Genomic DNA, 11,400 nt, shown 5'->3' with positions numbered 1-11,400 from the left:
ATTGGAAATTTTAGAGAGTGATTTTTTAAAGTCCTTGCTTTCATTTCTCTCTAATGCTGTGTAGATAGCTTCCCAAGGGATTACCAGATATTTTCTGTAAATCTGAGATTATTATAAGATAAAAAGGTAAAAAATAATTAAGATAGTTGTAGTTATGTTGTCGTCTTTCATGCATTTGTAAAGTGTTACATATATTTGCAACTGCTTCTATCACTACCACTGCCACCCTTTGCACTGGGACCAGGCTTTAGTTTAGAAAACTGTTCCATGAGCACCATCACACAGATGCCTCAACAATCCTAGGAGGTACCATTCTCATTTTGCAGCTGATGAAACCGAGGCTCAGAGAGGGAAGTGGCTTGGCTAAGGTTGCCCAGCTGCTCCTTCCTTCTGCATGGTAACATTAGAGGCCAGCTGGTGAAGGAAAAACTCAGTCTGCTCAACAAAAATCATATACAGGCTGGTGATACTTTATTATACAGAGAAGTTGGCGAAGGACAGCTTTATTTTTGTCAAAGAATCTCCACCAAAAATTTCTAGTGATTCATCTGGTGATGCAGTTAACATAATAAAACAATAGCTGATGTTTACTGAGTCCTTGCAATATTCCAGAGCTATTAAATGAGATGAAAATCCCAGCATAAAAGCTGAAATTTTCATTAGAACCCAGACTTAGAAAAGGCCCAGCTTCAAAGATTCTGATTTGCACAGACTGAGGACTCCCATTTCCAGAAGTTCAAAAACCTCCTTTCTTATCTAAATGAGAGAAAAGAAAAAAAAAATAAAGTTAAGATCAAGCAAAGATGGTCTTGGTGAATAAATTCAGCCATCTGGACTTCCTGGTAATTGTGTAGCTGTCATGGCCATAATCAAGGAGGGCAAAAATCCTAAACTACATTTTATGCAGAATTAAAGTATTTACTTAAGTAAAGGAAGAGGTACTAAATAAAACATCAGTTTCATTAGAGGGCCCTCTTGTAACCATTCAAAATAAAATCTCATGAAAGAAATCTTATACAAAGGGGTCTCAAAATACCCAAAGTATGGCTAGATTGCACATATATTTCAATATAGGATAGCTGATAATGATGACATCAACATAATACAAATAACTATGGATGACAAAGTTTTTTTTGACACAATTTCTCATTATTATTATAATTAGAAAACTTAGAGTGGATTACTCAGATTTCACATTACAACTGAAATAATCAACTATGGCCTTATGTGCTAACATCAAATTTGTTAAACTAGTTTTAAAAAATCAGTTCAGAGCTCAGGGTGTGTGTGTGTGTGTGTGTGTGTGTGTTTGTGTTTGAAAAAATTGTCTTTTAACTTGTACTGATCAATCATAATCAGGTTGGTCATTCTGGGGATATAGTTTTATATGGTAAATTAATTTACTCAGCATGTTTGGAGGATTAATTCCAAATCTCTCTGATAGTTACTGCCATGGTTAATTGGTGATTGGCAGCCATTTTTATTATTGGACAAACCCTCTTCTCCCCAACAGATACTTCTAAACAGCAGGCTAGAATGAAAAATTAGCCCCATGATACATAGTAGATGGCAAATACATTTTTCACATTTTAATGACAGTGGATTACTTTCATAAGTATATAATAATCTAATGCTGTGGCCACAAAGGCATTCAATCAGTTTTAATCCACTGAGACATCAAAATAATTTCCCCACCTCCCAAAAAACAAAATAGCCCTCTATCTTAAGTGAGTTTTGGGTGAGGGAGATGTGGGCCCTGAGGCAAGTTTATGCCCCTGCTTCCTCATGCATTTATAAGAATGAAAGACAAAGATGGCTATGTCTCTAAAGCAAGGCACACAAAAATGGGCAAGTCCTCCAGGTCTTCCTGTTTCTCAAAGGTACAGCATAGATGTGGCCCCCAGTGGGGTGGAGGCCATTGGTCATTTAATGAAAAAACAAAGCTGATTCCTATAAAACACATGGAAAGGATACAGTGAGGTCTAAGGGAGTGAGATGGACTCTGTAATTGTAGTTACTTCAGAGTTAAAAGCTAGAAATCATTTCAATGGCCAGAATGTGCTGGCTCCTCATGTCAATGACTTTATTACTGTGTTTGAACTCAAGTTCAAGTTGAAGAAAAAAGGATTAAAGGCAATTGCTCGTTACACGGTACCTCGGGAATGTCCATCATCCTCCTCAACTTCTGATCTCTCCAGTTCCAGTCAAAAACCAGGAACTTTAAGGGGTTCAAATTAAGGCCACCTAAAAGAAACAGAGAGTTACTACAGCAAAGACCTTATGACAGAAGTTTATTCAAATTACTTTTTAGTCTCCTAGTTGCTTTTTTGCCTCATTTGCTGTCCTCTCCCCCAGCAACTAATCTCTACACACTGAATGCAGCCAACGCTTTCCTGATGGAAAACAAATGCAGCACCCTGAGATTGCTTTCCTTATAATCTTATCACTGATTCTGAGGGAAGCAGAGAAGCTGCTAAGTTTGTCAATTGCTCAAGTGCTGGCAAAGAATCAATCCCAAGCCTCCATCTCCTGAAGCCCGGGAGGGTGAAGTGCAGTTTGGGTGTGGGCCTTCAGAGGAGCTGAGTCCAATGGAATGTGAATGATTATGAGGAGGTGAATGGACAGAGGATGAGGCTGGGGCTCAGTGGTTAATTTTATTTTATTTTTTAATTTTTATGTATTTATGATAGTCACACAGAGAGAGAGAGGCAGAGACACAGGCAGAGGGAGAAGCAGGCTCCATGCACCAGGAGCCCGACGTGGGATCCGATCCCAGGTCTCCAGGATCGCCCCTGGGCCAAAGGCAGGCACTAAACCGCTGCGCCACCCAGGGATCCCCAGTGGTTAATTTTAGACAGAAAAGGAAGTAAATATGAATAACTTTTATTCAAAGTCCGTTATCATTTGAGAAGGCTAGTAAACCACTTAAGGACTCCATTTCTACTATCTTCCTATCTATCTAGAGATGGTTATGGAATGTGGCGCTGGAGGGGACCTCAGGGATTGTCTGTTCCTCAGAGGTCTCAGAGTTGGGTTAGTTTTTCCCACTCCCCATGTTCTTCCTATTGCCCCAATCTGTTTCCTGTTACATGTGGAAACATAACGAAAGCCTTTCTTGACTCTGCAGCACTTCCCCTCAACTTTTTTCTGTGATTATTTCAGTATTTCCCCTTCTGCCTAAGAGACTTTTCCTTCTTCTTCCTCTTCTTCTTTAAAGATTTATTTGACAGAGAGAGAGAGAGGGAGAGCGCACAAGCAGGGGAGCAGCAGAGGAAGAGGAAGAATAGGCTCCCCACTGAGCAGAGAGACCAACATGGGGCTCGATCCCAGGACCCCGAGATAATGACCTCAGCTGAAGGCAGTTGCTTAACTGATCGAGCCACCCAGGCGCCCCTCATTCTTTTTATAATTATAATGCCTCTTATTTATTTAAATATTTTATTTATTTATTTGAGAGAGAGAGAGAGAGAGAGAGAGAGAATGCTTGCCCAAGCGCCCAGCTGGGGGGAAGGGCAGAGGCAGACAAGCTCAAGCAGCCTCTGTGCTGAGCATGCCCTGACACAGTGCTCGATCCGTGACCCTGAGATTAAGACCTGAGCCTAAGTCAAGAGTTGGAAGCTTAACCAACTGAGCCACCTAGGTGCCCCCGTAATACCTCTTATTTAAAATTCTCTCTGCGAAATTAAAAACGATAAATTGAGAAGGACAGTGGGTTGGTAGTTTTCCCTTAAAAATAATTTACTGTTAATGGGAGAGCAAAAAGGTACAACCTATCAGGAAGGTACTTGAGCATTATCTAATAGGAGCTTTAAAATGCTTGCTATTTGGTAAAATAATTTTCTTTCCATGACATAGCCCAATAAATACATTAGAAACTTAAATATAGTTAATGGGGTGCCAGACTGGCTTAGTCAGAAAGTATATGACTCTTAATCTTGGGGTTGTAAGTTCAAGACCCACATTAGGTGTAGAGAGGACTTAAAAACAAAATCTTAAAAAAGAGAGAGAGAAACTTATAGTTACTTGCAAAGATGATCATTGCAGTATTATTTATATTAGGAAAAATTAGAAATAATCCAGTTATCCTACCATAATTGAATTGCTAAAAAAACAATATAAATTGGGATAAATATCCAAAATACATAAAGAACTTCTGCAAATCAGCAAAAAACACAAATCTGAATTAAAAGTCAGAGGAAATGAATAGATATCTTTCCAATGAAGACATTCAAATAGCTAACAAGTACATGAAAAGGTGCTCAGCATCACTGATTATCAGGGAAGTGCAATTTTAAACCACAATGAAATATTACCTCACACCTGTTAGGATGGTTATTACCAGAAAAACCCACAAGAAATAATAAGTGTTGGAGAGGATATGAAGAAAAGTGACCTGTTGTGTACTGTTGGTAAGAATGTAAATTGGTGCAGCTGCTATGGAAAGTAGTAGGGAGGAAATTGATAACAGAACTACCGTATGATCTAGCAATTCCACTTCTGGGTATATACTCAAAGGAAACAAACTCACTAGCTCAAAAAGATATCTGCATCCCTGTGTTACTGCAGCATTATTTATAATAGCCAAGACATAGAAACAACCCGCAGGGTCCATCAACAAATGAATGAAGAAATGGAGATATGTGTCACACACACACACACACACACACACACACACACACACACAGAAATACTATTCAGCCATAAAAAGGAAGGAAATCCCGTCATTTGTGAAAATAGGGATGAATCCTGGGAACATTACACTAAGTGAAATAAGTCAGACAGAGAAGGACAAATACTGTATCATCTCACTTATATGTGGTATCTAAGAAACCTAACTCATAGATACAGAGAACACATTGGTGGTTGTCAATGGTGGGGGTTGTGGGGGAAAATGGGTGAAAGTGTTCAAAAGGTAAAAACTTCTACTTGTAAGGTAAATAAGTTCTAGGGATGTAATGTACACCACAGTGACTACAGTTAATACTGTATTGTGCATTTGAAACGTAGTAAGAGAGGAGATCTTAAGAGTTCTCATCATAAGAAAAAAAATTTATAACTATTCAAGGTGACTGATGTTAACTAAACTTATTGTGGTAATCATTTCACTATATATGTATAAAGTCATATTGTACACACTGGACTAATACAATGTTATATGTCAATTATGTCTCAATAAAACTGTAAAAAAACGTACAATATTATGTAGAATATTATATAGCCATTAAAAATGAAAAATTAAAATTTTCATGCCAACGAAAATCTTCCTAAGATATGTTAGGTAGAAAACACAAGTTAAAAAATTATGATAAACAGTTTGATCTCCACTTATAAAACTAAATATATAAATGCATAGAAAAAAGACTAAAGGAAATATATTCAATATTAACTAACAAGTGATTATCTCTAAAGTGATTTATTTTCTTTTCTATACCTTTTTGCATTGTTAAAAAGCTCTGATTGTTAGAAAATCTCCATTATTAAATCTCTCCACTGAGACCTCACAACTCTATGAAAATCAAATTTCAACAATCTATACAGCTTTGTTCCCTCTCTCTCCCTTTCTCTTTTTTAATATGGAGAAGAGTGACCTTATTCATGGGTGGCCTAGAGACACACAAAGAACCACCTGGATTCTAGGCAGGGATGAGGTGAATCTTTAGCTAAGAGCTGTGGGAGAGGCAAGGTCCACCTGCTACCCAGCCAATCTCTTCTAACTCTGTGTCTCGCAGATTTCCTATGAGCACATCTCATCTGTCCCTTCACTTCAATGCCCTCTCATGTCCCTAAGGCAAAAATCCCAACTCTTCAGCTTAGTGTTCAAGATCCTCCCTCCACACTCTGACTTTCTTTCCAGTTGAATCACTGGCTACTAAAGCCCAGGAAGTTTTCAAACAAGAAAGTTGGTCTCTTTCATAAACAATAAAAATTAGCATTGTATTTTTTTTTTTAAAGATTTTATTTATTTATTCATGAGACACACACAGAGAGAGGCATAGACACAGGCAGAGTGAGAAGCAGGCTCCATGCAGGGAGCCCGACGCGGGACTCAATCCCAGGACTCCAGGATCATTCCGGGCCGAAGGCAGGCAGGCGCTCAACTGCTGAGCCACTCAGGCATCCCTAGCGTTGTATTTCTTAGGGTGTAAAACTCATTGTGGCAAACTTTTTATTGGCACTTTATTATTATACCAATCCTTTGAGGAAGATACTACCACTATCCCTGTCATTTGAGATTTGGAAAGGTTAAGTAACTGGCCAGTTGCTGGATCTGGGATTTGACTCTGAAGGTCTGAATCCATAAGAGGGGCTTTAACCTCAACGCTGTATCTCAATTATATGTATCTGCGTGCTCTTCTGATTCAGCAGTTTCACCATTCTTAATTGCTTTTCTCATATCTCCATACTTCAAAGATCCTATTTCAATCCTCATACTTCTGAGATCAGTTAAAGACCATTATGTCTCTGCAAAGCCTTCCATTCAGATTCAACCTCCATAAATTTCAACCCCTATAGGACTTGGAAATGCTCATTTGGCCCTTGGCATATACTGCCTCATGTTGTCAATCTCCTTCCATGTATATTTATTTCTTCAAGGATCAGGAGCTCCTTGAGAGGGAAAAGCTGTGGAACTAGGAAGGCCTAGACTGAGAGACTGTGGGAGAGCCACTTAACCCTTCAGAGCATCAGAGTTTTTTTTTTTTTTTTTTTTTTTTTTAGCATCAGAGTTTTATTCAGAAATAAAAATGTTAGACTGCAAGGGTGCCATGAATATTTAATGAGATACCTAGGAGTGTTTAGCGTAGCACCAGTGCAAGTATGAACTCAAAAAATATTTCCTTTCCTTGTCCGGGGCTGCCAAGTTTGTTACTTCTTTGTAATTGCAGACTTTTGTATATAGTGGGTTCATTTAACCCTGGATGATTTTCATCTGGAAGGAAACATTAGTATTTTAAGCTTTTGTTTGCTTCTTGGCAAATGACCAGCTCTATACTGAGCTATTACATTGATGAACACATTTCTTTTAGATATATAAAAAAATCTAGGAAAAGCTCCAGTTACAAAACAAAGTTCTATTAGTGTATTAAATAAGTAATTTGGAAATGATTATTGAAAAGAAATCTTTAATCGTCTGGCAGGTAAAATAGGTAATAAGATCATCAGCAGATTAACAGGTTTTAGGCTACTGACTTTGAGAGAGCCAAGAAATTATAAAAACCCGCTGGTGGATGCTGTCTGGAATACTTTCTGGGTAAAGTACTAAAAGAGAAATGCATCTGGGAGAAATATTCTAGGATACCTATATTTCATCCATTGAAACTGCATTTTTGTTTCAACATGTTTTATACAAAAGCCTTCAACTGAAATAGGAGTCTTGGGAAACTAAGATTCAATTAATTAAGAGGGAAATACTCAACTCATCCAGCTCTACAAATTCTGGAGGTTGCAAATTGGTGGAATGAATTGTGGATCCACTAACTTGCTTAAAAAGCAACTGGAACTGCAGTTTGCCACAATCCTTACTATTCCCTATTGCATTATACTTATGCTGGCCAGCTTTACTGACAAAAGACTATTTCCAACTCCCAAATTAACACAGAAGTCTGGTTTCACTACATTACAAACGCAGTTTCTTAAATTCACATGGGGTTAAGGGAAACTCCTAGTTCTGAGTAGGCATATCAATGCCTCTCTTCATACCTTGTTTAATGAGTTCTTTAATCCTCCCTGGTGTTCCGACACCCAGGTGTACAACACGCTTCTCCAGCAGCTTTACCTGCTCCTGGACCTATTTTTCCAAGATGGAAGAGTTGAAAGAAAAGAAGAGTCATTAGAAAGTGATCATAGGCGCTATATTTAAAAGTTAAGGAAGTAAAAAAGTAAATGGGGCTACCTTTGTTTAGGCCCAACTTCCAGTGCAAAGAAGGTTAATTAACAGACAGAAAAGCATCACTCTGTAAAATTGGTACATCTTCAAAGAACCCAGGGGTCAAACCTCAGCTCCTAGGCAGGAATTGTGGAGCACAGAGAAGCAACTATTGTTGGGGCAGGTGGGCATGCAGAGGCAGGGAATGTAAAGAACACCAGAACAGCTGTTAAATATGTTATATAAGGAGGCATCAAAGAAAACACCTGCTAAGGAGATAAGAAAAACCAAGGAGTGGCCCTTAGATAACTTACATTCCCCATCAGGACCCACAGGGCCTTGCTTACCTTTATGTGTTTTGCAAATAATTTCATAACTTTGCTGTCTCCTCTGAATGCTGTCATCGACCTAAGGAAAAAAAAAGATCAATGCCTAAGAAAACTTACTCATTGAGGGCCACTTTGACTACTTAAGTTTTATGTCTTGCTTTAAAGAGAGTATGTGTATTTATGTGTATAACTGAGAGCATGTGCATGTTTATATATACACAGACGCAAAAACTTCTGAGATTTTCAGGTCAGCCCATCTCTGGAAGGAAAGTGAGGAAGCCTTTAATTCAGGCACGTATCTGGGTTGGCTTTGACTTTTCATACACAAGGTTAACTCTACTCAAGTTTCCTTGATAACTGAAACATATGTATCTGCCCTTCATCTGTAATATAGGATTTCTGATTTCAGATCCCTGGCAGGGAATTTATTTTTAAACTGTGAGAGAAGAAGAAAGCCTTATGTATTTCAATCAGAGCAATCTCCTACTTTTATCTAAATAGGATGACAGTTTAGGGGACATATTTAACATTAATTCATGGTCCTCAAAAGAAAAGATACTCTTACAAAAGTTAGAATTATTTACCATTAGTATTTATGAATAGGGCTTGTTGTGCTAGCTCAGAAATCCCTTTCTGCAAATCACCTAACCTTGAAGTGGATCATAATATTACCAAAGACACAGAAGAACACAGAATTGGTAAATGAAGTGTGACAACATAGTGCTTTTATGCCCTTTGGAAAGGTATTTATGTATAGTGAAAGCTCAAATCAATGTGACGGCTTGTTTTTAAGAGGCCATCCCCAGGCCAACCTCTTTGCCATTAATATTTGAACTGAAATGAGTTCTGTGGTGGTAGTTTTTAAAACACTGAAAAGTCAATGTGAACTACTATGATTTCAGAACCAGCAAGTACAGCTACCCAAAAACAGTTGGAGTCTTGAAGATCAATTGTGTTTAGAGAGGAAATAGTTGCATGGAACACTTTTGTTTTGCTGAAAGCCTGTGTGATACAATTTAATGTGTGTGCCTCATGGGGAAAGGAGATTTTGAAGAATTTAAAAACGACTTTTCTAAATTTGTAATCAGATTAGTTTGTTTAGAAAAATAGATGCTAAATAACTACTGAGAGTCTACATTTGAACGTTAATTTATTTTCTCCAGGACTTGGATTTTCCTTTGTTTTGTCTCCTGTCAAAGCCTGGTGCAGAGCCTGGCTCTGGAAGAGGGCTAGTTCCATTAGTAAATTCCATTTTATTCTGATGTCTCTTCTCTGAAAGCTCAATGTTACCACTGATCCAGTGGAAGCATTTTCTTTTTTCCTACAAAAACTAAACTAAATGAAAGGGTATGTGAAAGCACTTAGTAAAGCACTGACAAATTATCTTTAAAACATAATTTTTATATTAAAAATTTCAGTCTATTTGAATTTACCTTGGTATAAGAAGTGAGATAGGGATCCAACTTTACTTTTCCAGATGGCTACCCAGTTGTTCCAACACCATTTATTAAATAATCCATCTTTCCCTACTGATTTGTCACCTTTGCCATATGTTAGGCTTTCATAGGCATATGGGCCTACTTCTGGACTTCCAATTCCGTTCCCCTGGTGTGATCTGGCATGCATATGCCAGTTCCATACTGTTTTAGTAAGTGAGACTTGGTAATATATATCTATTGGTAATCTGATAATACTGAAGGCATAGTATCCTCTAATACTCTTTATCAGAGTTTCTCCAGCCACTTTTCTTCTGGGTTTTCTCTTATGAGCTTAGCTTCTTTTAAAAATTTGAACTTTAGCTTATCTGGCTAGAAAACCAATTCTATTGGGGTTATATTGGGAATCTGTGAAATTTATAATTATTCTAGGTAAAACAGACATCTTTACAATATTGACTCTTCCCTTCCCACCTTTTTAAAGATTTTTATTTATTTATTTGACAGAGAGAGAGAGAGAGAGAGAGAGAGAGAGAAAGAGCGCACAAACAAGTACAAGCAGGGGCAGTGGCAGAGGGAGAGAGACGAACAGACTCTCCACTGAGCAGGAAGCCTAATGAGGGGCTTCATCCCAGCACCTTGGGACCATGACCTGAGCTGAAGACAGAGAGTTAACCAACTGAGCCACCCAGGTGCCTCTATATTGACCCTTCCTATTCAACGACATGGTATGCCCTTTTGTTCAAGATCTTCTGAGTCACAGAGCACTTATGTAGCTTACTGAGTTAAGCATCCAGCTCTTGATTTCGGCTCAGGTTGAGATCTCAGGGTTGTGAGATCGAGGCCCACATCAGGCTCTGTGCTGGGCATGGAACCTGCTTAAGATTCTCTCTCTTTTTCTCCCTCTGCCCTCACTCCCTCTTAAAAAAAAAAAATCTGAGTTACTTATGTAATACTTTCTTTATATAGATTTTGGTAAGTTTATTACTTGTTCTATTTTTTTCTTGTTATCCTTTTAAATTAGATCTTTTCTTCCATTATTTTTTCCAATCAGTTATATGATTTCATTGCTTTTACTCTTGCCCTCTATAACATATGTTCTCCACACAGCAGAGAAAGTGATCCTTTTGAATTCAGATCATAAGACTCCTCGGCTCAAAATCTTCCAAAACCATCACATCTCAGGGCCTTTTTGTGCTTACTGTCCAGTCTATCTGTAATGCTTTTCTTCTAGATATCTGCTTGGTATTCTCCTTCACTTTTTTCATGTCTCTGCTCAATGTCAATCTCCTTAGAGAAGCTTACTGTGACAACTCTTTTTAAAAGTAACCCCTCAACCCCCTCTATCCCTTTGCCATATTTTACTTTTTCTTATATAACTCAACATTATCTGACATTGTAACGTATATGTACTTGTTTGTTGCCTATCTCCCTCACTAGAAAGTAAGTTCCATGACAGAAGGGATTCCGTCTGTTTTATGCATTGTTGCATCTCTAGCATAGAACACATCAGCTTGACACATATCAGTTACTCAGAAAATGCTTACAAAACAAATAGGTGAAGTGTCTAACCTAATGAGCTCCAAGGCCCGGACAGCAGAGCTGCAGATGATCAGCATCAGAACCGATTTCTTCTCATTATGGTTTTTCCGAAGTTTTACCCACTTAGGGCAGACTGAAAAAAGACCATAAGAAAAGTTTTACTCTAAATATAGGAAAATAGGGCCCCTAAAATTGAGTATTCTTTAATTATTCTTTGTTAGTGTTTAAT

General features: G+C 38.0%; 1 protein-coding gene across 10 annotated transcripts in view; it reads right to left on the bottom strand.

The window, feature by feature from the left end:
- Window positions 1-449: 449 nt before the first annotated feature.
- Window positions 450-11,400, bottom strand: part of COL8A1 (collagen type VIII alpha 1 chain) — a 531,560-nt gene continuing 520,609 nt past the window's right edge. For 9 of the 10 annotated variants that reach the window (XM_035710130.1, XM_049105304.1, XM_025416778.3 and 6 more), the window contains 5 exons: window positions 11,202-11,304; window positions 8,212-8,272; window positions 7,699-7,786; window positions 2,156-2,244; window positions 450-756 (listed from right to left, as the gene is read on the bottom strand). In XM_035710130.1, the coding sequence (XP_035566023.1) occupies window positions 673-756; window positions 2,156-2,244; window positions 7,699-7,786; window positions 8,212-8,272; window positions 11,202-11,304 (425 nt within the window). In that variant the 3' untranslated portion in view covers window positions 450-672. Of the gene's footprint in view, window positions 757-2,155; window positions 2,245-6,738; window positions 6,929-7,698; window positions 7,787-8,211; window positions 8,273-11,201; window positions 11,305-11,400 lie in introns of those variants that run through there. The other variant, XM_049105303.1, reaches the window with a different exon arrangement.

This window comes from Canis lupus, chromosome 33 (genome assembly GCF_003254725.2).
Source record: "Canis lupus dingo isolate Sandy chromosome 33, ASM325472v2, whole genome shotgun sequence".
Lineage (NCBI taxonomy): Eukaryota > Metazoa > Chordata > Mammalia > Carnivora > Canidae > Canis > Canis lupus.
This window is presented reverse-complemented; position numbering and strand designations above follow the sequence as displayed.